Below are 25,812 nucleotides of genomic sequence, written 5' to 3' on the forward strand. Positions count from 1 at the left end.
CTAAACAATATATGTGTAATATATTTAGGTTTTAAAGTAAGGGGGAAGCATTACTGATTTACATGTTTGTTTATGCATAAAATATCTCTGGAAGAAGAAAAACTAACTAGTAACAGTGGTTATTTCTGGCAAAAGAATATGTGAAACCTGAGATTGAATGTATGAGGAAAACTCACTTTTCCCTGGATCTTCCTTTGCCTTTTAATTAAACATTTTTTTATTTATTTATTTGGCTGCACAAAGTCTTAGTTAGGGCATGTGGGATCTAGTTCCCTGACCAGGGGTGAAACCCAGGCCTCCTGTCTTAGGAGCACAGAGTCTCAGCCTCTGGACCATCAGGGAAACGTATATTGACCAAAAAAGAGATTGACTCTTACAAAGTGACACAGCAGTAGGTGGTAAGAGGATATTTATTGTAGGGTGGGACCAGTGGTGGGTAGTAAAAGGGTGTTATAGGAGGATTAGTTTGGCAGTGGTGTGGAATGGATAGGCCTTCCATGATGACTTTTCAATTGGGAGTTTACCAGATGAACAAGGCATTTATCAGCCCAAGAATGACAGGAACAGAGGAAGGGGGAGGAGCCAACTTGACTGAGAGCCTGTCTTCTGGGCACTGTGGCTGGGTCCCTGACTATAGGGCCCCAGCAGAAGAGCAGGCAACATCTGTCTTCTTAGCGACTTTGACAGGCATGGAGTGGGGCTGTGGGCCAAACCCCGGCACCTCTCACGTGCAGTGCATCATTGTGTGAGTTGAGAAGGCATCCCTTCCTCCAGGCCAGTACAGGCCATTCCGGGTCCAAGGCTTAGGGAGTAAAGCAGGAGCTGAACTTCACTCAGGGTGGGACAAAATCCTCACCAGCCTAAGCAGAAACCCTGAGGTGTGAGAAGACCCCACTACTTCCTATAACTCACGAATGAAAGAAAGCGACCTGGTAAGTCTAATGTCAATATCAAATGATATTTCCACCTGCAAATCACCTGTACCTTGGCCTAGAACACAATTGCATGAATAAATGTCCTTTTTCTCTCTCATATGTCCTTCAAGATGCCTAGCTTCAAGGCTTTCCTGGTGGTCCCGTGGCTAAAACTCCAGGCTTCCAGTGCAGGGAGCCTGAGTTCCATTCCTGATCAGGGGCCTAGCTCCCACATGCTGCCATGAAGATCGAAGATCCCACATGCCACAACTAAGAAATAAGAAATAATTGCTTTATTGTTTCCTTGGGCAATGTCCAGGATAGGGAGTGTCTCTGTTGGCTACTCTGGTTTTGTATCTCCATAGGAAGTTGTCACGGTTGTTCAGTTGTTATTGTTCAGTCGCTAAGTCATGTCTGACTCTTCGCAACCAGCTAGAAAAGGGCCACATGGTTCACTGGCTATGAGCAAGAATGGCAGAAGGCCTCTGAGGAGGCAGAGCCAGGAGACAGAAAGAGCACAGGGTGAGGAGTTTGGTGGTTATGGTGGCATGAAAGGGCACCACTGTCCCATTGAAGTGGTACATCCATTTCCAAATGGGTTAGAGGTCCCTGGGGAACAAACTGGCCAAACCCAAATACTGGTCCCCGGTTCATGAAAATGAAACCTGAAAGGCTCTGGTGGCATTTCCGCACCATTGCCTGTCAGGAGGGTCTCTCGCTCTGAAGACAAAGGAGAAAAGAGAAGGGCCAAGAAAAGGCAGCAGTACAGGGGCTTCCGGAGAAATAAGCAGAAACTCTAAAGAAACATGTTTTTGCTTGACTTGTTTGTGCAAAGACCTGAACCCTGACATGCCAAATATAATTTTTTCCGATTGATTTGCATGTTTTGACAGGAAGTAAATACAAGTAAAAGTTCTCCCTACTTTCTTTGTAGGGCAACTAAAATGAAAACTACACATATAAAAATATATCTCTAATGAATGTGCAAAGGAACTATCTAGAGCCTTAAGATCCGCTTCTGTACTTTTAAATTTTCTAGGCCATATTTTAAGAAGGAAAGCGAATCAGTGAGATATTCTGCACTATTATTTTTTTCATCCTGTAACCCTAGTGGGTTACCACTAGAACCTAGGCAAACTGCACTTACCAAGAATCTACAAACCATCGGACACACACACACACACCTAGAAGGGCCTCTGTTATAATTTCCACAAGGAATTCTATTTCCTACTAAACAGCTTTTCTTTAAAATTCTTCTTAAGAATTTTGTTCTAAGGCTCTCTCCTCTTAGCTGTCTAGAAACCAGAGAACTTAGCATCTCCTTTCTTCAGTGAAAGCTTCATATGAAATAACTTAGGAAAGTCTTACTTTAAAAAAAAAAAAATGTGGGGACTTCCTGGTAGTCCAGTGGCTAAGACTCTTTGTTCCTATGCAGGAAGCCCAGGTTCAATCACTGGTCAGGGAACTAGACCCTACATGCCTCCACTGAGGCCCAGCCTAGCCAAATAAATACATATCTATTTTTAAAGTGTGAAAAAAAACATGGCATAATAGATTTGCTTCTCATTTCAGGGGGTTTCCGTTTTTAACATTATCTGTTTATTCTTTGGCTGCATCAGGTCTCAGGTGCGGTAGGTAGGCAAGCTCTTCGTTGGGGCGCTTGGGCTCAGTTAGTTGTGGCACAGGCTCAGTCCCCACCTCCATCCCCCCGCCCAGCACATGGGATCTTAGTTCCTCCACCAGGGATCGAGCTTGCATCCCTTGCATTGGGAGGCAGTTCTTCACCACTGGACCCCAGGGAAGTCCCTCAAGGGTTTTCTTACCTGCTGATCCTTACTGAAATAAGACATTTCTATGGGTAATTTTTTTTTAATTTTTGGACTTTACATTTTGTTTTTTGGCTAGACCAGGTCTTCATTGTGGTGCGTGGGCTCTCTAGTTGTACAGCTTAGTTGCCCTGTGGTATGTGGGATCTTAGTTCCCTGATGGGATGGAACCTGCGCCCCCTGCATTGCAAGGTGGATTCTTAACCACTAGACCACCAGGGAAGTCCCTCTGTGGGGAAATTTGGCTTTAGCAACTTTTCAGTGGATCTGTATTTCTTCTCTGCAGTAGAAGAAACACAGCATTCCATCACCCAGAAACTAACCACCATGGTATGTAAAATTGGAGATACAAGCATGGTCACCCAACTGTATTTAATTGAGGCTTCTGTTACTTTTTTTTTTTTAACAGTTTCTCCTTTTGATCAAGTTGTTTCTCTGAATGAATTGCCAGTCTAGAGTCAGGTTTTCTAGTTTCAGCAGTTTTTATCATAAAACATCAGGAAGGACCTTTCCTGGGTGTAGTATCTCTTGTCAGAGGGTACACAGATTGGAAACCTGTTGAGGTCACATTTGGGTGACAAGAAGAGGAAGGAGGAAGAACTCTCAGACACTTTGAATCAAAGTCCACATGTCATGCCTCGGAGCAGCAGTCCACATGGCCCACAGCTGCTGAAGCCCACCCACGCTAGAACCCATGCCCCACAACAAGAGAAGCCACCGCAGTGAAGCCCGTGTGCTACAACTACAGAGCAGCCTCCGCTCACCATAAGAGAAACCCACGGCAACAAAGACCCGCAGAGCCTTCAGGGGTCTTCTCTGGTCTCTGTATGGGCCACCAAAACGTTGACCTAAAATAAACCCACTGCCAGATGTTTTTCCAGCAAAGATGGTTTTGTTTAGGATCAATGGCAAATTGCAGTTCAGGGTCGGCAACCACTGGGAGCCACATACAAGTCCCTGTACAGCAGGAGAAGGAGAACTCTTTTTCTAGAGGGGAAAAGGAAATTGGGAGGGCTGTAGCAATCAAAGAACCCAGGGCTTTTCATTGACTAAATCTTTGCCAGAAAAGAAGAAGAGTCATTCTTCTTTCTGATGGGCTCTTTCCTGTTGCAGACTCTTCTGGTCTCCCAGCTCTATTTAATTGAGGTTACTGTTTATTTTTTAAAAACCTGAAATAATGTGCTTGTTCTTTATTAATATAGTCTGAATGATTTTCTGTTCCCTACAGCTTCTCCCTTCATACACACTCTTGTTTTGTGTGTTTAGAATTCAGAAAACCCAAAGAACATACAGGAGAAACATCTGCTCTGGTATGATTACCCAAGGTCCCACCTTGCTTCATCCCTCATCTTTACAGAAGGGTCCAGTGAGCTTTTAAACTCAGACCTCCAAGTCAAGGCCTTGTTGCCATGGTTGCTTCTTGAAAATCTTGCTCTCAGCGCCTCCCCCATCATCTCCTGGCCTCCTCTCTATCCTCAAGAGTTAAACCCTGCTCAGCCACACCCATCCAGTTTGGAGAGCCCCACAGCTGCTCTCCTCAGCGGCAGAGGATTTCTCTCCCAGACCCCAACCCAGATCCTTTCCTCTCTCTCAAAAACCACCCTACATGTGGCATATAGCACATCTCACTAAAACTCTTGAATTAGGACTGCTCATTTGAGACCAAAGTACTGAGTCCTGGGACTATTTCTGTCTCCGGTACTCCTCGGCTGCTTGGGGGCTATATTGGAGGCAAGAATGGGAGACCGTGGTGGTGACTTTGTGCCAGCGTGGTCCCTGGAGGCTAGGTGACAGAGGCAGAGGTAGGGGGGTGTCTGGTAGACTGAAATGGAAAGCAGAGGGGTTATTCTTTTCTGCCACAAGGGGGAGCTTCAGGAGACTTCTTGACCATACTGTCAACTTGGCTTCTGGTACAGATGGAAGTCAACCCTGTCAGACTTGATTAATGATCTTTCAAATATTCCCACTCAGAGGAACACTCCATCCAGTAATATGGCATATACATTTTAGAACCCACCCCAAGTTATTTTGGAGCACACTCCAGAAAGTCTTATTCTTCCGAGTAGAGAGGCAATAACACAGTAACTTAGCAAGACAATGTTATAGCCAAGGGAATAGGGTTGCCAAATTTAGCAAATAAAAATTCAGGATGCCTAATTAAACCTGATTTCAGATAAACACAAATAAGAATTTCCCAATATTGTATGGGAAATAGTTTTACAAGAAATTACACGTTGATTATCTGAAATTCACATTTAACTGAACATCCTCTATTTTATCTAACAATTTCATCAGGGGTTACATCTACTTTTAACAGTTTTCCAAACTACAAAATGTTTGCAGCCTTGCTCTGTGATGGCTCCCTTCTGGTGTGCATTAGAGAAGACACCCCAGATTCTTTTTCAATTTTTGCACATCGTCTTTTCACAAGATGATGTAGCACTATCTGGCTTAGTCACATAGTGTACGTGGCCCTATCCTTAACCTGTTGAAACAATCTCCTGCTCCTTCTGCTCAGTTCAGTTCAGTCACTCAGTCGTGTTCAACTCTTTGTGACCCCATGGACTGCAGCATTCCAGGCTTCCCTATCCATCACCAACTCCCAGAGCTAGCTCAAACTCAGGTCCGTTGAGCCAGTGATGCCATCCAACCATCTCATCCTCTGTCGTCCCCTTCTCCTCCTGCCTTCAATCTTTCCCAGCATCAGTGTTTTTTCCAGTCCTTCGCATCAGATGGCCAGAGTATTGGAGTTTCAGCTTCAGCATCAGTCCTTCCAATGAATATTCAGGACTGATTTCCTTTAGAATTGACTGGTTTGATCTCCTTGCAGTCTTCTCCAACACCACAGTTCAAAAGTATCAATTCTTTGGCGCTCAGCTTTCTTCTCAGCACCTTTCAAAAGTTTGACTGAGAGAAACAATATTTTTTTAAAGATTATCTCAAGAATGTCTTCTTTTTTCTAGGTCAGTGATTATCAAGTTTTTTAGTGAGAACACCAATTCAGAAAAACAGTAACTTGTTACCAAATTTTTTAAAAAGAAGCTATCTTCTTTATCAGGAATGGAATATCAACAACTTTGTTTTAGTGTGCTTTCATTGTTTCTCCAGTCACTACAGGGCTTCATTCTTTTGGTTAAACTTTCAGAAACTACATAGTATGCCAGCTCTGGTGTATCTGATGGAATGTGCCAACTTTCACCAAAGTCCGTGGTCTAGGCAAGAATTTTTGGAGCTGACTCAGTTGTTTTTCCTTAACTGACCCTGGAATCCACCTAATTGTAAAATGTGTTTTGTCATTGTTTATTCAGGCTAAATGACCATACAGTAAAAGTGCACAAAGTGTGCTAAGTTTAAATCTCGATGAAATTCTACATTTGTATACATCTGAGTAATCACCACCGGGATCATGATATAGAACTTGCCTGCACTCCAGCAAGTACTTTTGTGCTCTTCCTGGTCAATGCTTCCACCAGAGGTCACCACTATTCTGACTTCTATAATCACTGATAAGTTGTTTTTATTCTGAAATTGCATATAATTGGATTCATACAGTATGATACTGATATTCACTGAACATAGTTTCTGTGAGATTCATTCATATGGGTCCACATACCAGTAATTCATCCTTTTTATTGCTGCATAGTATTCCATTGTATGACACTATCACAGTTGATTTACCAGTTTTCCTGTCACTGGGCATTTATTTTCGTTCTCAGGTTTTGCTCTTATGAATACAGTTTCTACAGACACTCTGCTATGCTCACGTCTCTTGGTGCACTCATCTCTTATGTTTACTTGTAGGAGTATTGTTATTGGGTCATGATAGAGGTATACGTTCAGCTTTACTGAATACTGCCAAACAATTTTCTACCCACCCTCCCCACCCCACAGCAATATATGAGAATTACACTCGGTCTGCACTTTTTTTTTTCAATTTATTTGGCTGCACCGATCTTAGTTGTGGCACATAGGATCTTCAATCTTCCTTGGGGCATGAGGGATCTTTAGTTGTGGCATGCTAACTCTTAGTTGCAGCATGTGGGATCTAGTTACCTGACCAGGGCTTGAACAGGGCCCCCTGCATTGGGAGAGTGGAGTCTTAGCCACCAGGGAACTCCCTATTTATTTAATTGAAGTTATTTTGCCTCCCAGGTAGCACAGCAGTAAAGGATCTGCCTGCCAATGCAGGAGATGCAAGATTGTTTCAGGGTTCAATCCCTGAGTGGACAAGATCCCCTGGAGTTGGAAATGGCAACCTACTCCAGTATTCTTGCCTGGAAAATTCCATGGACAGAGGAACCTGGTGGGCTACAGTCCATGGGGTCACTACTAGTTGGACACGACTGAGCGACTTCACTTTCACTTTTCACTTTCACACATCGGAGAAGGAAATGGCAACCCACTCCAGTGTTCTTGCCTGGAGAATCCCGTGGACGGAGGAGCCTGGTGGGCTGCCGTCTGTGGGGTCGCACAGAGTCGGACACGATTGAAGTGACTTAGCAGCAGCAGCAGCATATAAGTTCATTCATATCATTTTTTAATGGGTTCTGTTTTAAGTTACTAGGTTTAGGGATAGTCTATTACATACCAACAGATAACTGAAACAAAATATTTTGCCCTTTTTAAAAATGGAATTGTTTTGTTTTTTTCCTTAATGATCCTTAATTAAGGATTCTTTAAAACAAGAGTTTTTCCACTGCAAATAAGACACACAGTCATATCATAAAAATCAATAACCTTGGGACTTCCCTGGTGGTCCAATGGCTAAGACAAGCGGCCCAGGTTAAATCCCTCATCAGGGAACTAGATCCCACATGTTACAACTAAGAGTTTGCATGCTACAACTAAAGCCCCGGTGCAGTAAAAAAAATTAAAAAAAGATAAATACAGTTTCCCACAAGTGTGCATTAGCTATTTCATAAGCCATCCTCCCAACCTCCGAAATGCCTGGAATGAGTCAGTATGTTTTCATAGACTGCATGGTCAAGAAGTGCAGAATTAAGCTAATATTGTGCCATGTGAGTCTCAATTTCCCTGTTGAATATCTGGGACTTCCTAATATTTGATCTTAGAATACGTTGGAAAGACAAGTGACATAGTGGTCACCACTTCTCTGGCTGTGGCAGTCAGGATAATGGGCCCCAAAGAGGTTCATACTCTAATACCCCAGAAGCCAAATATTTTACATTACATGGCAGGAGAGGCTTTATAGATATGATTAAGAGTGAGACTTTGAGGACTTCCCTTGTGGTTCAGTGGTTAAGACTCCACACTTCCACTGCAGGGGGCACAGTTTCGATTCCTGGTTGGGGAAATTCCACATGCAATATGATATGGCCAAAAAATGAGAGAGTAGAATTGATGCTTTTGAACTGTGGTGCTGGAGAAGACTCTTGAGAGTCCCTTGGACTGCAAGGAGATCCAACCAGTCCATTCTAAAGGAGATCATTCCTGGGTGTTCATTGGAAGGACTGATGCTAAAGCTGAAACTCCAATACTCTGGCCACCTCATGTGAAGAGTTGACTCACTGGAAAAGACTCTGATGCTGGGAATGATTGGGGGCAGGAGGAGAAGGGGACGACAGAGAATGAGATGGCTGGATGGCATCACTGATTCGGTGGACATGAGTTTGAGTGAACTCCGGGAGTTGGTGATGGACAGGGAGGCCTGGTGTGCTGCGATTCATGGGGTCGCAAAGAGTTGGACACGACTGAGCGACTGAATTGACTGACTGACTGATGGCCTTTGAGACAGGGAAATGGTCTTGGATAGTGCAGGTAGGGCCAGTGTAATAACATGAATCTTTTTTTTTCTTCCAGTTTTATAATTGACATATAGCACTGTATAAATTAAAGGTGTACAGCATAATGTACACATGAAACAATTATCACAATAAGCTTAGTGAACATATCCATTGTCTCATATAGACGAAAAATTAAAGAAATAGAAAAAATACTTTTCCTTGTGATGTGAACTCAGGATTTACTCTCTCAAATTTCATATGTAACACAGGGCACTGTTAATTATATTTACCATGCTGTACATTACATCCCTTGTACTTCTTTATCTTATAAGTGGAAGTTTATACCTTTTGACTAACTTCATCCAACTCTCCCCACCTCCACCCAATCTCTGGTCACCACAAACCTGATCTCTTCTTCTATGAGAAGAAGTTTTGTTTTTGAAGTATAATTGACCTTCAACACTATTTTAGTTCTTAGTACACAGTAAGACTGGACTTCCCTGGGGACTTAGATGATAAAGAATCTGCCTAAGATGCAGGAGACCTAGGCTCAATCCCTGGGTCCGGAAGAGCCCCTGGAGGTGAGAATGACTACCCACTCCAGTAGTCTCACCTGGAGAATTGCATGGACAGAGAGCCTGGCAGGCGACAGTCCATGGGGTCACAAAGAGTCAGATATGACTTAAGTGACCAACACATTTCAGAGGCAGCCTACATGAAGTCATAAGGTACTTGTCTTTCTCTGTCTGGCTTATTTTACTAAGCAAAATGTCTTCTAGGTCCATCCATGTTGTAAATGGCAAGTTTTCATTCATTTTTATCGCTGAGTAATATTCCATTGTGTGTATATATATATATAATATATATATACATTTTCTTTATCTGTTCATCTACTGATGGGCACTTGGGTTGCTTGCATATCTTGCAGTAAATAATGCTGCAATGAACATAGAAGTGCATATATCTTTTCTTTTTTACTTGTTTATTTATTTATTTTGACTGCCCTGGGTCTTTGTTGCTGCATTCAGGCTTTCTCTAGTTGTGATATTCGGGATTCTCATTATGGTGGCTTCTCTTGTTGCAGAGCACAGGCTCTAGAGCATGGACTCAGTAGTTGCAGCGCAGGGGCTTTGTTGCCCCGAGACATGTGGAATCTTTCCAGACCCGAGGTTGAACCCATGTCCTCTCCACTGGACCACCAGGGAAGTCTGAATATACCTTTTCTAATTAGTGTTTTCACTTTCTTCGGATAGATGCCCAGGAGGAGAATTGATGGATCATATGGTAGTTCTGGGCTGCTCTGGGAGCTCAGCTGTTCTATTTTTAATTCTTTGAGGAATCTCCATACTGTTTTCTATACTGGCTGCAACAATTTGAATTCCCACCAACAGGGCACAAGGGTTCGGGTTCCCGTTTCTTTACATCCCCCGAAATCACATAAATCCTTAAACTCAGAGAACCTTTCCGGGTTTTGGCCAGAGGGAAAGATGTGAAGACAGAAAAAGGGTCAGAGAGATGCTACAGTGCTGATTCTAAAGATGGAGGAGGGGAGCCATGAGCTGTGAATACAGCCTCTGGAAGCTGGAAAAGGCAAGGAAATGGGTTTTCTCTTAGAGCCTCCGGGAAGGAACTCAGTCCTGATGACCTGGTGATTTTAGTCCAAAGAGACCCTTGTCAGACTTCTAACCCTCAAAACTGCAAGGTAGCAAATTTGTGTTGTTTTAAGCAACTAAATGTATGGAATTGTGCTACATCAGAAATAGAAAGCTAACACAATAGCTGATCTGTACTTTCCCCGTCCACCAAACACATCAGCAGTGAACCGTGTGTCCATGCGCTGCCTCTCTTACCAGAGGCATCCCCGTATAATTATTTTATTGATGATATATTTGATCACGGTGTTATTGACTGACATTCTGCAGAACTCTAAAAGTCAACCTTATGAAACTTCCTGCTGTTTTTGCCAGAATGATACTGTTGAGGGAGATTTCCTTACAGCAAAGTGTCCTCTCCATGAGGACCTACAGGAGAAATTTATATTCTGCCCTAGTTGCTTGGGTTTCCCTCTTGGTATTGGCTATTAGGAAACTTAGAGAAGTGATTCTCAAGCTAGGGCATGTTGGGGTGGAGGAACTATCAGAATCACCGGGGAAGCTTTTGCAAACTGCACTTGCACTCTCAGAAATTCTAATCTATCTCCCTAGAGAAAAATGTTCCCTCTGCTTCCCACAATATATATTGCTTTGTTGAGTTCCTGTCCTATTTAGAGAGGTAAGTTCTATTCCTCAGGCCTTTTGGGTTGGGGAAAGGGTAATAATTATTGTCTTTTGGAGGGAGTACATCCTGTGTCAGGGAATTTTAGTTCCCCGCCCAGGGATCGAACCCACACCCCCTGCATTGGAAGTGTGGAATCTTTTTTAAACACTAGACTGCCAGGGAAGTCCAAGAATTAGTCCTTTTTTATTTTAAGAATTATTGTCTTTAAGCAGCATTTCTCAAGTATTCTTGGTAACCCCTGGAGAGACCCCTAGACCCTTTCAAGGGGTGCCCAAGAGCAGAACTATTTTCATGACATAAAGTATACAGTGTAGGTTTCCAAGGGATTCTTGACAATGATAATCCAATAGACTGGATGCAGAAGCAGGTATGAGAATCCAGCTGTATTCTATTAATGGAGACACTAAAGGGAATTCCACATAGTCCAGTGGTTAGGAGTTTGCACTCTCACTGTTGAGAGCCGGGTTCCATCCCTGGTCAGCCAACTAAAATCTCACAAACTGCCCAGCGTGACACATATTAAAATCAGCTCTCATTGGCTGAGCTGTTGCCAGGCGGGGAGAAAATCTTTCTTCCTCTTGCTGTGGGGTAGAAAAGTAGTGTCATTTTCTGCTGGAGATGCAAAGTACTCTAGTGTCTCTTCTGGTTGGGACCTGTATAGACATCAAGGAGTGTGTGCATGGGGCTTCCCTCGTGGCTCAAATCATAAAGAATCTGCCTGCAATTCAGGAGACCCAAGTTCGATCCTTGGGTCGAGAAGATCACCTGGAGAAGGAAATGGCAAGTCACTCCAGTATTCCTGCCTGGGAAATCCCATGGACAGAGGAGCCTGGCAGGCTACAGTCCTTGGGGTGGCAAAAGAGCAAAAGAGTTAGACATGGCTTAGTGACTGAAAAACAATAGCAAAGTATGTGTATGAGACCTCCCCCTTCTGGCCTCCCAACTCCATTTCTGTGAGGTTTTCCATTATTAATTTTCACACCACCCCATTCACCCTCATTGCCAACATGGATTAGCTAAATTTAGCAAGATTATCAGTTGAATCCAGTCAATTGTGGGGTCTCTGTATTTGCATTTCCTCTCCCTGGTCACTTCTCATTTTCCCTAACTCTTGCCACCATGGGATTGTACCTCCCAGAAAAGCAAAAGTACTTTGGCTAGACCTCACAAAGAAAGGCAATGCCAAAGAACGCTCGAACTACCGCACAACTGTACTCATCTCACACTCCAGTAATGTTCAAAATTCTCCAAGCCAGACTTCACCAGTACGTGAACCGTGAACTTCCAGATGTTCAAGCTGGTTTTAGAAAAGGCAGAGGAACCAGAGAGCAAATTGCCAACATCCGCTGGATCATCGAAAAAGCAAGAGAGTTCCAAAAAAACATCGATTTCTACTTTATTGATTATGCCAAAGCCTTTGACTGTGTGGATCACAACAAACTGTGGAAAATTCTTCAAGAGATGGGAATACCAGGCCACCTGGCCTGCCTCTTGAGAAACCTGTATGCAGGTCAGGAAGCAACAGTTAGAACTGGACATGGAACAACAGACTGGTTCCAAATAAGAAAAGGAGTATGTCAAGGCTGTATATTGTCACCCTGCTTATTTAACTCATATTCAGAGTACATCATGAGAAACGCTGGGCTGGAAGAAGCACAAGCTGGAATCAAGATTGCTGGGAGAAATATCAATAACCTCAGATATGCAGATGACACCACCCTTATGGCAGAAAGTGAAGAAGAACTAAAGAGCCTCTTGATGAAAGTGAAAGAGGAGAGTGAAAAAGTTGGCTTAAAGCTCAACATTCAGAAAACGAAGACCATGGCATCCGGTCCCATCACTTCATGGCAAATAGATGGAAAAACAGTGGATACAGTGTCAGACTTTATTTTTCTGGGCTCCAAAATCACTGCAGATGCTGATTGCAGCCATGAAATTAAAAGACGCTTACTCCTTGGAAGGAAAGTTATGACCACTAGACAGCATATTAAAAAGCAGAGACATTACTTTGTCAACAAAGGTCTGTCTAGTCAAGGCTATGGCTTTTCCAGTGGTCATGTATGGATGTGAGAGTTGGACCATAAAGAAAGCTGAGTGCTGAAGAATTGATGCTTTTGAACTGTGGTGTTGGAGAAGACTCTTGAGAGTCCCTTGGACTGCAAGGAGATCCAACCAGTCCATTCTAAAGGAGATCAGGCCTGGGTGTTCATTGGAAGGACTGATGCTGAAGCTGAAACTCCAATACTTTGGCCACCTGATGTGAAGAGCTGACTCATTTGAAAAGACCCTGATGCTGGGAAAGATTGAGGGCAGGAGGAGAAGAGGATGGATGACAGAGGATGAGATGGTTGGATGGCATCACCGACTCAATGGCCACGAGTTTGGGTGAACTCTGGGAGTTGGTGATGGACAGGGAGGCCTGGCATGGTGTGGTTCATGGAGTCACAAAGAGTTGGACACAACTGAACGACTGAACTGAACTGAAGACCGCTGTTTTCTAGAAAAATTGGACAAATTGAGTATTTTTTTTAAATCTATTTATTTGACTGCACTGGGTCTTAGTTGGGGCACACAGCATCTTTTAGCTGCATCATGAGAATTCTTATTTGCAGCATCCACACTCAGAGTTGGGGTTATGTGGGATCTAGTTCCCTGACCAGAGTTCGACCCTGGTTGAACTTTGGGAGTGCAGAGTCTTAGCCACTGTACCACCAGGGAAGTTCCTGGACAAACGGAGTGTTGTCAGTAGTGTTATGAGTTTATATTATTGATAAGAAAATAGATGTATGTGTGTGGATACTGTTTGAGTGACCCTCCATTTCCACTCCCCATACTTCTCCATCCTTACCTGTCCCCCCAGAGGGTGACCTTTCTGGGCCACATCATGGGCTGTCTTGCACTCTGACTTCTGGTAGGTTTCAGGTAATGGGAGGAGCCGGTAGGTAACCAAAGGGTAGAAGAGTGAGATGAGGACTTTCCTTCCTCAGCTCCCTCCCTGCTGAGCCACTGGTTGATAAAGGTTTTTGTTTCCCCCCCGAGGCACTCCTATTGGCTCCTACAGCCCAGCCCTCTCTTTCCCAGCTCTAATATCTGCTCCCTCTCTCTGCCTCTTCAGGAGGGGCTGTCCAATATTGCTGGCCCCCAGGTGCTTCACCGTCCCTGATGGTTGCCCAGTTCCCTGCCTGCTGCTGCTGCTGCTAAGTCGCTTCAGTCTTGTCTGACTCTGTGCGACCCCTTAGACGGCAGCCCACCAGGCTCCCCCATCCTGGGATTCTCCAGGCAAGAACACTGGAGTGGGTTGCCACTTCCTTCTCCAATGCATGAAAGTGAAAAGGGAAAGTGAAGTCGCTCAGTCGTGTCCGACTCTTAGCGACTCCATGGACTGCAGCCTACCAGGCTCCTCCGTCCATGGGATTTTCCAGGCGAGAGTACTGGAGTGGGGTGCCATTGCCTTCTCCGAGTTCCCTGCCTATGCATCTATAAATAGTTCCTTCCTTAAACTGTCCTCCATTCCTCTTTGAAGCATCATATTTCTTAAGTCGACTCCTCCTGTACCTGGGTTGAGTGACTTTCCTAAGGTCATACGAAGTAAGTGGCACAACACCTGAGAGTAGTTGTGCTAACACAAAGAAGGGTGGAGTCTTTTTCAGGCCCTACCAGCCTGCCCAGCCCCCTCCCAGAATCCTCTGTCCTGCCCCAAGCTGCCGGAATCTGTGATCCTTTTGTTGGGATGGGATTGAATTCCCTAGGGCTCCCGTCCCAGACCTGGCCAGCAACTCCAGTAACCAGAGCTGTGTGAGAAGAAAAGGCCAAGCCATTGGGGTAGCCGCACCCCAAAGAGAGATGAAGTCTCAGGTGAGTCACGCCACTGAGGGGCCACCTTCCCTGTCCCAAGGGCCACTGCTGACCTGCAGCCCTGCCTCACCAGGGACCCAATACTTTGGCCTCCCAGCCTCTGGCCGTCTTCCCCTTCCCCGCTTGGGGGTTCTCTGCTCCTCCCTCCCCCACACAGTAGGTGTCCAGGAGCTAGGACCTCTGCCTCCCACCCCCACCCAGGGCCTCTAGAGACGTGAGATGCGCACGGGACTCAGGGTGGGGCCTTCAGGCTCCCAACTTCCTCCTTCCAGCCCCAGATCCACTCAGATTCCCAGAGATGGGCTCCAGCCAGGGAGGGCGGGGCTCTTTCTGGACCCTCAGGAGTCACGGGGTGCCGAGGCAGAGACAGAGCTATGTGGCAGGGAGTGGATCTTCACCCATCGCCGCGCCTCCAGCTGACTCAAACGGACCATGTCCCAGCACCTGCTTCTCCCACTGGTGATCCTTGGTAAGCTCATGGCTGCAAAAGGCCTGGGTCCTAGCCTCTGGGGAGCTGGAAAGCAGGATTCCAGGGGTCCACCTGGGGAGTAGGGTGTCAGAGGAGGACACCACAAGAAGATGGGAGTGAGATTTCAGGAGGGGCAGGAGGAATAGCCTATGAGAAGAGGGGGAATGGAGGTCTGGGTGCCATGGGGAGATGGCGTACGTACAAAGTTTTGGGGGAGGGGGCCGTGGAGGGCACATCGTCCTAACTGTAGTCTCCAGCCTCTTTTTGCCTCCATCTCTCCAGCCATCAGCCCCATCCCGGGAGCCTTCCAGGACTCAGGTAAGGCAGTGCAACTGGGGGAACATCACCGGCAGAGGCAGAAAAGATGGGACGGGTAGCCTGGGTGCTGGCAGGGCGGCTGGGAGAGCAAGGAACTGGGGAAGAAGAAAGCAGGAAGGTGGGGTTGGGCATTGTCAAGAGCTGGAGGTCACCAGTATGTTCCTCTCTTTACCCCTCTGACTCCCAGCTCTCAGTCCTACTCAAGAAGAACCTGAAGATCTGGGTAAGGAGTGGGGGTGGGGAGGAACCTCAGATCTTAAAGGAAGTTAAGGTTGGCTAGGCAATGAGGTTAGAGAGCATCACCAACTCAGTGGACATGAATCTGAGTAAACTCTGGGAGATAATGGAGGACAGGGGAGCCTGGAGTGCTGTGATCCATAGGGTCACAAAGAATCAGACAGGACTTAGAGACTGAACAAGGAAAGGTGATAAGAGGTGAAAGTAATCAGAAACTTAGAAGTGCAGAACTTTTGTTTGTTTCCTTCGCGGGGGACAGAGGGCGAACTAAGGGGAGTGGGCGATGGGGCTTTGTCCTGAGTTCCTGGGCCTCCGGCGTGGGGGATAGGGGCAGGTGATGACCTCCACGGTACCCCCTTGCAGACTGCGGTCGCCCCGAGCCCTCTGCCCGAATCGTGGGGGGCTCAGACTCTCAGCCGGGCACCTGGCCGTGGCAGGTGAGCCTGCATCACGGCGGGGGCCACATCTGCGGGGGCTCCCTCATCGCCCCTTCCTGGGTCCTCTCGGCTGCTCACTGTTTCGTGACGTGAGTATTCGCGCACGTCCAGTCCCTCTCCTTCAAAAAGCCAAGCCCGACCGGCAGCTGGACCCCGCGGACTCAAGGTTAACTTGGAGCCCGGCCACACCTGCCTCCCCACCCTCCTGACGCTAAGTGCTCTGCGGGGTATCCGCGTTCTGACTATCTGGGGAGGCAGCCAGCGGACTCGCCCCGTCACCCCACCAAGTATCCCAGTCTGAATTCCATCTCTCTAGTTCCCCCCACAACACCTCCAAATCGCATTCGCTCCTCCCCCTTTTATGAAGCTAGCTCAACCCCGATCGCCCCAGCCCTAAATCTAGATGGGACGCCACCCCTCCTGGAGTCTGGCTGACCCCGCCTTTTCCCTGACTCCGAGCCCCCACCCCTACTAGGGTCTGCCCGCTCCCTCGGGTCCACCTGACCCCCTTCCTGCCTCGGCGCAGGAACGGGACCTTGGAGCCCGCGGCCGAGTGGTCGGTGGTGCTGGGCGTGCACTCGCAGGACGGGCCCCTGGACGGCGCGCACGTCCGCGCGGTGGCCGCCATCCTGGTGCCGGACAACTACAGCAGCGTGGAACGGGGCGCCGACGTGGCCCTGCTGCGCCTGGCCTCGCCCGCCAGGCTGGGCCCCTCCGTGAGGCCCGTCTGCCTGCCCCGCGCCTCGCACCGCTTTGCTCACGGCACCGCCTGCTGGGCCACCGGCTGGGGGGACGTCCAGGAGGAGGGTGAGTGGAAAAACGGGGTGTCTCGGGAGGTGGGTGGTTGGGGGGGTGGAGGCTACCAGGTGGGTCCCTCCCCGGGTACTTGATGGGGCCAATTCTGCGATGATGATGTGGGAAGAAGAGCAGAGAGGAGCGGGAGGGGCCATTGATTTTGGATGTGGTGGGTTTAAATGCCATGCGCAAGGAGACAGAGATGTCCAGGACGCAGTCGCAGGGGACCTAGCCGTTATTGTTGTTCAATCGCTCAGTCGTGTCCAGCTCTTTGGGACCCCAAGGACTGCAGCACTCCAGGCTTCCCTGTCCTTCACCAACTCCTGGAGTTTGCTCAGACTCATGTGCATTCAGTCGTGCCATGGCGCATGGGGACAGACATGTCCAGGAGAGCCCCAGAGGGAACCAGGCTAAGCCCTGGGGAAGAGGGGGCTGCATCCCTGCCTCAAAGCTTTCTTCTCTGGTTCTGCCGACAGACCCCCTGCCTCTCCCCTGGGTGCTACAAGAAGTGGAGCTGAGGCTGCTGGCAGAGGCTGCCTGTCAATGTCTCTACAGCCGGCCTGGCCCCTTCAATCTCACTTTCCAGCTATTGCCGGGGATGCTCTGTGCCGGCTACCCAGAAGGCCGCAGGGACACCTGCCAGGTGAGGGGAGGTGCCTGCACCTGCCTGCAGGGCCAGGCAGAGCCCTAACCAGTAGGAAGCAGTATGAGACATAGACTAATCTTCCCTCTTTCATATTTCTGAACCTCATCCGAAAAAAGAGGGCAAGATTGCCAGCAGATGGGATCGATGTGAGGATTACAAATGGACAGAACCTGGGGCTCAACAAATGGCCACTATTATTGATGGGCATTATAGTGGATGCTTATGAGCTGTGTGGCCTTGGCCAAGTTATTTAACCTCTCTGTGCAGACTTTCTCATCAGAAAGATGGGGATGATAGCGTTACCTACTTCGTCAGAAGGTTATAATGATTAAATAAATTTGTACGTGTAAAAAGTATTTTCAGAATCCCTGGTGGCTCAGTGGTAAAGAATTCGCTTGCAGTGCAGGAGCTCACCTGCAATACAGGAGACATGGATTCGATCCCTGGGTTGGAAAGATCCCTTGGAGAAGGAAATGGCAAGCCACTTGAGAGCTGGACCCCACTTAGCAACTAAACCACCACCAAAAAGGATTTAGAACAAGGTCTGGTCCTTGCGCATGCGCGCTAAGTCGCTTAAGTCATGTCCGACTCTTTGCACCCCTATGGACTATAGCCCGCCAGGCTTCTCTGTCCGTGGGATTCTCCAGGCAATTATCCCATACCATAGCCTAGAGCCCAGCTCCTGTTACTTAATGGATACTCAACAAATAGTTCTTTTTAAAAGTGAATTAATCCTTCACAGAAGGGAATTTTCCAGATAAGGGGCTGAAGGCCAAAACATGATATATTTTAAGCATTTTCCCCAGAAATGTTCCTCAAATGGCACACATTTTTTACGGCACTCAAGCATGCATGGTGGTGATGGGAATTCAGGTTTGATGATTTTCAGGGTCCCTCCCAATTTGGGTCCCTCCCAATTATGAAAAAAGGGGTTCCATGGTATAATGGTAAGCACTCCGAACTCTGACTACAGCAATCCAAGTTCATGTCTCGGTGGGACCTTTCTGTTTGGGCTTCCTGGTAACTCAGCTGGTAAAGAATCTGCCTGTAATGCAGGAGAACCCGGCTCAATTTCTGGGTCAGGAATTCCCCTGGAGAAGGGATAGGATACCCACTCCAATATTCTTAGGCGTCCCTGGTGGCTCAGTCAGTAAAGAATCTGCCTGCAATGTGGGAGACCTGGGTTTGATCCCTGGGTCGGGAAGATTGCCTGGAGAAAGGCATGGCAACCCACTCCAGTATTCTTGCCTGGAGAATTCCATGGACAGAGGAGCCTGGTGGGCTACAGTCCATGGGGTCGAAAAGAGTCAACACGACTAGGTGACTAAGTACAGCACAGCACCCAATTATGTAAAGAATAATTGCTTTACAATATTGTGTTGGTTTCTCCCATATATTATTGAATGTTTGAAAGGTGGCTAATGTGATTGAGGAACTGAATTTTTAATTTTATTAAATGTTAACTAATTCAAATAGCCACAGGGGCTAGCACATGTATCATATTGGACGGTACAGTTCTGGATAATTCTGAGCTTTCTTTGTAACCCTCTTCAGGTCACAGAGATGCCTGACCTGGATTATAGTCATATCTTAGGGACAATGCCCCAGCAGTAAATGGTCCCAGAACCCTTGTTTTAATGTCTGTTTCTTGTAGTTCTTCCTCCTTACTTATCTAAAAACTCTCCTTTCTTGGTGCTTTTCTAACAGCCTTTTCCTCCTGAATGCTGACATCTCTGATTTACTTTTTTTTTTTTTTTTTTGGCTGTGCGGGTTCTTAGTTCACTCGGGATCTTCAATCTAGTTCCCTGTCCAGGGATTGAACCTGGGTCCCCTGCGTTGGAAGCAAGGACTCTTACTCACTGGACCACCAGGGAAGCGCCTCCAATAAGGAATTCTAACAGCTTAGAAACCAAAGACAGGATTTAGCAATTTATCGAGGAATCAGTTGGCTCTGAATGAGACTGGCAGGCGTCTCAGGCGTGGCCTTTACTGTATTAGCTTGGCACTTTTGGCTTTGGTTCCTCATCAGCCTTTCTGTTCTACAAGGCTTTCTCCTGCTCAGAGCTGTACGGATCACAGGGACAAGGCACAGCCAATATAGGTTTCCAGGTGGCTGTGTGTAGGACTAAAAAGAAGAGGTGTAGAACCTTTGTGGGGTGGCCCAGGATAAGCTGGTAGGTCCCTGGGCTGATCCAGTGACACTGAGTCATCTGTCATCAGGGAGACTCTGGGGGACCCCTGGTCTGCAAGGAAGGTGGCCGATGGTTCCAGGTGGGAATCACCAGCTTTGGCTTTGGCTGTGGACGGAGGAACCGCCCAGGAGTCTTCACTGCTGTGGCTCCCTATGAGACATGGATAAGGGAACAGGTGTCGGGCTCAGAGCCTGGGCCTGCCTTCCCCACCCAGTCCCCAGAGGCCCAGTCAGGCCTCCCCGAGCCCACGAATGAGAACTGTACCATCGCCCTGCCAGGTGAGGAAGGCAGGACCCCTAGATGTCTGCTGGATCTGGGAGATTTGAGTTCAGGTGGAAACTGCCTGGGGTTCAGGAGGCCCTCTGACTCAGGCCTCTCACCCCCCAGAGTGTGGGAAAGCCCCGAGGCCAGGGGCCTGGCCCTGGGAAGCCCAGGTGATGGTCCCAGGATCCAGACCCTGCTATGGGGCACTGGTGTCTGAAAGCTGGGTTTTGGCACCTGCCAGTTGCTTTCCAGGGTGAGTGAAAACCCAGTCTTGGGAAGATTCTTGCTAAGTCTGAGACACTATCTAACTGGCCCCAGCCATTCCCTTGGGTAGGATAGGGGTAGGGGTGTGGGGTCCCATTGGAGGTGTATGATCCAGCTCAAAAATCGGGGTCCTAGTCTCTCTGGGGCAAATAGAGGGGTAATACAAATTCGACCCAGGATTGGGCGGAGGGGTGGGGGAAGGAGTCTGAGTGCACAGTTCTCAGGTCAGGGATGCAGAATCTTGCCTGGAGACCCAGACTCTAAGCCGAGGGTGGAGGTTTAGAGCTGAGCTTGCAGGATCAAGCCCATGTCCCCAGTCTCCCCATCCCGCAGTCACATCAGCTCAGACCGCCCGCCCAGCGACCTGAACTACTGGCGCGTGCAGCTGCCCTCGCGCCCACGCGCGGAGCAGGTGGCGCGCCTCGTGCTGCACGAGAACGCCTCGTGGGACGACGCCTCGAACCTGGCGCTGCTGCAGCTGCGCGCGCCCGTGAACCTGAGCGCGGCCCCGCGGCCAGTGTGTCTACCCCACCCAGAACACTATTTCCTGCCAGGGAGCCGCTGCCGCCTGGCTCGCTGGGGCCGCGGGGGTGAGCGGGGGCCCGGGCCGGGCCGGGCAGGGCGGACCCGGGGCTGGACGCGGCGGGAGCGCTGGCTCCCTCCCTTTCTCTCGCAGAACCCGCGCCCGGAGCCAGCTCGCTGCTTGAAGCGGAGCTGTTGGGCGCCTGGTGGTGTCACTGCCTGTACCGCCGCCAGGGGGCGTCTGTGCCGCCGCCGGGAGAGCCGCCGCAGGCGCTCTGCCCCGCCTACCAGGAGGAGGAGGTGGAGGGGAGCTGCTGGGTGAGCGGCGGGGGCGGGGTCTAAGAGTTGAAGTAAGAAGGAGGGGCGGGCTGTGGGCGGGGCCTTGGGGGGGCGGGGTACCGGGAGCCGCGCTCTGGCGGAGGAGACGGGGTTAAGGCGGGGCCAGAACGCGCTGGGGGCGGAGCCTGATCCTAGAAGCCTTCTGGGGAGCGGCCAAGACCCGCCAAGAAACCGCGGGACTTTTTAAGTCCTCTTGGGTTTAAAGAGAATCCTAAAGCGAGGGCAGCCTTCTTACTCAGATTAGTGTTGGAACCTGGCTTGGAGGAGGTGGGATTTCTTATGTCCGAGTACGGGACAGTTTGGAGTCCAGGGAAGCTCCAGGACTTTTGCTGTCCCCTCATCAACTGACACACGCGCATAAAGGCTGTTAACACACACATCCTCTTGCTACAGAACTACTCTCATTGGAGCCTGCTGTGCCGGGAAGAGGGGACCTGGTTCCTGGCTGGAATCAGAGACTTGCCCAGTGACTGCCTGCGTCCCAGAGTTTTCTACCCGCTGCAGACCCACGGTCCTTGGATCAGCCATGTGACTCGGGGGGCCTACCTGGAGGACCAGCTGGCCTGGGACTGGGGTCCTGAGGGGGAGGAGACTGAGGCACAAACTTGTCCCCCTCACACAGAGAATGGTGGTGAGGAGGGGCCTTTGGGGCTTCGGGGCTCCTGGGAGTGCTTAGATCCATGGTAGGGGCTTTGAGTGGAGAAGGCAATGGCACCCACTCCAGTACTCTTGCGTGGAAAATCCCATGGGCGGAGGAGCCTGGTGGGCTGCCATCTATGGGGTCGCACAGAGTCGGACACGACTGAAGCGACGTAGCAGCAGCAGCAGCAGCAGGGGCTTTGAGGGTCAGCTGTGGAGTCCCCACTGAGGGGGTCATCTCCTCTCCCTAGCCTGTGGCTTGCGGCCAGAGCCAGCTCTGATGGGGGTCCTGTGGCCCTGGCTGGCAGAGGTGCATGTAGCTGGAGAGCGAGTCTGCGCTGGCATCCTTGTGGCCCCAGGCTGGGTCCTGGCAGCCACTCACTGTGTCCTCAGGTGGGTTTCACCCATCTTCCTGGCAATAGGGAGACATTGGGAGAGGGACCAAAGGACAGTAGTGGGCTGTTCTCCCTTTAGGGCTTTTATTGCACCAGGAAATTGGTTGAAGTGTTTTGAGACAGAAGAGAGATTTCAAAGGAGGACTAATGAAGGAGTTAGTGGAATGACCCTGGACATTCGTTCCACCCTTTCCCCTGGGCTGGGAAGGAATTATGAGCAATGAGGGGATCGGGAAGTGACCCTGGACCTTGTTTCTGCAGGCCAGGCTCTACAACGGTGCCTTATATTGAAGTGTACCTGGGCCGGGCGGGGGCCAGCCCCCTCCCCCAGAGCCACCAGGTGTCCAGGTTGGTCATCAGCATCCGCTTGCCCCGGCACCTGGGACTGCGGCCCCCCCTGGCCCTCCTGGAGCTGAGCTCCCGAGTGGAGCCCTCCCCATCAGCCTTGCCCATCTGCCTTCACCCAGGGGGTACCCCCCTGGGGGCCAGTTGCTGGGTACTGGGCTGGAAGCACCCCCAGGATCGAGGTGAGAGCCCTGGGTCCTGGGGACGAGAAGGGACAGGATGCCAGAATGCCTGGGACAACCTTCCTTCCTGTCTCTAGTCCCTGTGGCTGCTGCTGTCTCCATCTTGACCTCGCGACTCTGTCACTGCCTCTATCAAGGCCTTCTGCCTCCTGGAACTCTGTGTGTCCTGTATGCAGAGGGGCAAGAGGACAGGTGTGAGGTACGGGGCCTGGATATCCTGGCCTGGTCAGGGCAGAGGCGGTGCTGGGCAGCTGGACGCCAGGGGGAGAGCAGGGTGGGGATTCTTAGGTGCTGGGTTTCAGATAGGAAGATGCAGTGCTTTCTGACTGGACCTCAGGAGAGACCAGGGACCAAGATGCCTGAGGATGGAGACGAACAGTGGTTTGTGACTGGGTCCTAGGACGCGCAGGGGACCGGAAGGAAGAGTAAGGGCCCCTGTTGGTCTTGGCCCTGATGTTGCAGGTGACCTCAGCACCTCCGCTCCTATGCCAGACTGAGGGAGGCTCCTGGGTCCTCGTGGGCATGGCTGTTCGAGGCAGCCAGGAGCTGTTTGCTGCCACTGGCCCTGAAGAGGCCTGGATCTCCCAGACGGTGGGGGAGGCACCTTTTCTACCCCCCAGCAGCTTCCCCCACTGGCTCCCTGAAGGCAGCGACCTCTGTCCCCCTGACATGGCCAGGGCCTCAGGTTCCCCGCGGGCTGCTCTTTTCCTGCTGCTTCTGACCCCCCTGATCCAGGGCTGAGGGCACTCCCCGACACCCGGCCCCGGGGCCCTAGGCTACCTCCCCTTCACCTCCCCCACCCCCTTCCACCCTCCACTTCCCTCCCGCCCAGTGAGGCTGGAATGTAGCCCAACCGGCTCCGGTTCCCTTACCCAGAACCTCTGGAGCACTCCACCCACCTAGACTGCAGCGGCTTCGGATAATTGGACCTCAGTGCCCAGCTATTTTGGGCTCTGGCATTCTTGAGGGCAGCGGGAGCCAGCGGACAATAAACATGTAAACACAGACACGTGGCCTTGTGGCACGGCTGGAGGCAGGCCGAGGGGGCCAAGGGGGGCCCCAGGGCTGGGCCTTTCCTCCTAGGCCTCTGTGAGTCAGGCTGTGGGCAACCAGGAAATGTGTCTTTGATAAGGTGGCAGCTGTCCTTCATTCCTGCCCCAGGGCAGGGAGGTTGGGTGGCCAGCTGGGTGTGTGTCATGTCCCCAGTGGAATCAGCATCCCCAACACCTGCTGGCCACCTCAGCCTTGGCCCTGCTGCCCCTCCCCCTCGAAAGCAAGAAGGACTGAGGGTGAGGGTCAGCGGGAGAGCCCAGGCGTCTGGGAGTCCCAGGTCTGTCTGTCATATTCTGCACCCACAGGGAGCCTCCCCCATATACACACCCTGATGAATGGTGTCCCAGAGTGTACGCCTCCGGTGTCCTCGAATACACACCACACTTGTACCCTTCAAGGGCTCACCACATCCTGCCCAAAGCCCCCAGGGTCTGGACCCCATCATGAGTCCCTCATCTGTACATCTCACAGCCTCATCCCATCACTAACCAGTGTGTGTGTGTGTGTGTTAGTCGCTCAGTCGTGTCTGACACTGCGACTCCATGGACTGTAGCCCACCAGGCTCCTCTGTCTGTGGGATTCTCCAGGCAAGAATATTGGAGTGGGTTACCATTTCCTCCTCCAGGAGACTCTTCCCAACCCAGGGATCCAACCCCAGTCTCCCAAATTGCAGGTAGATTCTTTAAGATCTTAATCCACCAGGGAAGCCACAGCCAGTGTACCTCCCTGTATTCATTCAACCATGTTTCCTGCTAACTACTGACTCCTGGCTAAGTCCAGCTAACTCAGGACTCTGCGCTTCCACTGCAAGGGGTGTGGGTTCCATCCCTGGTCAGGGAACTATGACCCCAGCATTGCATGGAGCAACATGGCTGGGGCCTTGACAAGCCCACAAAATGCTCCCAGCATGGCAGGGAACACATGGCCTGGGGGTCAGAAGAAAGCCCCAGAGGAGATGATGTTCTAGCCCAGAATAAAAGCAAAGGAAGACCCATATGGGGCAGGAGGGTTGCTTGGGGTGGAAACCAGCCGCTAAGGGTAGCAATGGATGCTGCCCCCAATGAGGGCACCTCTGCGGCTGGAGTCACCATTCACAGTAAAGGGTATATGAGCTGAGTCACTCATATGCAGCAGAGGGTTGACTGGGCAGAGGGTAGGGGGAGACCTATAGGAAAGCTGGAAGTTCTTGAAAGATTGAGGGACTGACCAGATGGACAGAGGATCTTCTTTTCTTTTTGGCTGTGCCAGCTCTTAGTTGCAGCACACACTCTTCGCTGTGGTCCGTGGACCTCTCTAGTTATGGCGCACAGACTGGTCGAGGGTCCAGTAGTGGGGGCGCCTGGGCTTAGTTACCCCCATGCCACGCAGTATCTCAATTCCCTGGCCAGGGATTAAACCTGCACCCCTTCACTGGAAGGTAGATTTTTCCAGTGGTTAACTGGACCACTAAGAAAGTCCCTGGACAGAAGTTCTTAAAGTACATGGCTTTTTTTTTTTTTTTTTTTTTGCCATGCTACCTAGCATTCAGGGATCTTAGTTCCCTGACCAGGGATCACCTGACCATGACCACCTCCTGCAGTAGAAGTGCAGAGTCCTGACCACTGGACCACCAGGGAATTCTGGCGCCTGGCTTATCTTTAGCTGCCAGATCCCAAGGAGAATACTCCCCTGAATCTGTCTCCACAGGGACATACACCCCTATCTGTTCCCCATACCCAGTCGGTCATATGCCATCCTCCATAAGCATTTATTACGCCCCATTCTCTACCCAAACCCACCCATCATGGCCAGCGTCTTGCCTTCTCCACCTCAGCTTAGACTCCTTCCCAAGTCAGTCTCATCTCCTTTCCCAGTCGAGGAATTCCCTGCCCTCCAGCCTGGGCCCTAAAGTCCTGGCTCAGAGAGCCAGATGCCTAGTCTCAGGAAAGGAAAGTGGGCAAGTGGGGCTCTCTTTTTCTAAAACTTGAAGTCAACACACATTCCCAGTTGCCCAAATTTCTACAGTTACAGAGGAAGCACTTGACTCCCCAGACCAGGCAGATGGGCCCCCCTGCACCCTCCATGAGAGGACCCTTCACCTGGACCACCCTTCCCCATCT

At 49.9% G+C, this 25,812-nt stretch overlaps 1 protein-coding gene across 1 annotated transcript; it reads left to right on the top strand.

Moving 5' to 3' along the window:
• Nucleotides 1–15,048: 15,048 nt before the first annotated feature.
• PRSS36 (serine protease 36) lies at nt 15,049–24,141 on the top strand. The gene is made up of 15 exons (XM_055408824.2): nt 15,049–15,085; nt 15,368–15,403; nt 15,591–15,626; nt 16,004–16,166; nt 16,604–16,884; nt 17,349–17,515; nt 19,739–19,988; nt 20,098–20,227; nt 20,572–20,828; nt 20,915–21,078; nt 21,493–21,730; nt 21,990–22,131; nt 22,395–22,660; nt 22,738–22,859; nt 23,123–24,141. The coding sequence occupies exons 1-15, from the start codon at nt 15,049–15,051 to the stop codon at nt 23,399–23,401; spliced, it is 2,568 nt and encodes an 855-aa protein (XP_055264799.2). The 3' UTR covers nt 23,402–24,141.
• The last annotated feature ends 1,671 nt before the right edge of the window (nt 24,142–25,812 follow it).

The sequence above is a fragment of the Moschus berezovskii genome, chromosome 27, assembly GCF_049115385.1.
Source record: "Moschus berezovskii isolate FMDL1 chromosome 27, NW_MosBer_1.0, whole genome shotgun sequence".
In the NCBI taxonomy this organism is placed as follows: domain Eukaryota; kingdom Metazoa; phylum Chordata; class Mammalia; order Artiodactyla; family Moschidae; genus Moschus; species Moschus berezovskii.

Bases quoted from the DNA above. Each gene is read 5' to 3' on its own strand.
- PRSS36 (XM_055408824.2), top strand. From the start codon at position 15,049: ATGTCCCAGCACCTGCTTCTCCCACTGGTGATCCTTG. The intron at 16,885-17,348 runs GTGAGTGGAAAA...TTCTGCCGACAG, and splicing joins GGGGGACGTCCAGGAGGAGG to ACCCCCTGCCTCTCCCCTGG. The intron at 22,860-23,122 runs GTACGGGGCCTG...CTGATGTTGCAG, and splicing joins GGCAAGAGGACAGGTGTGAG to GTGACCTCAGCACCTCCGCT.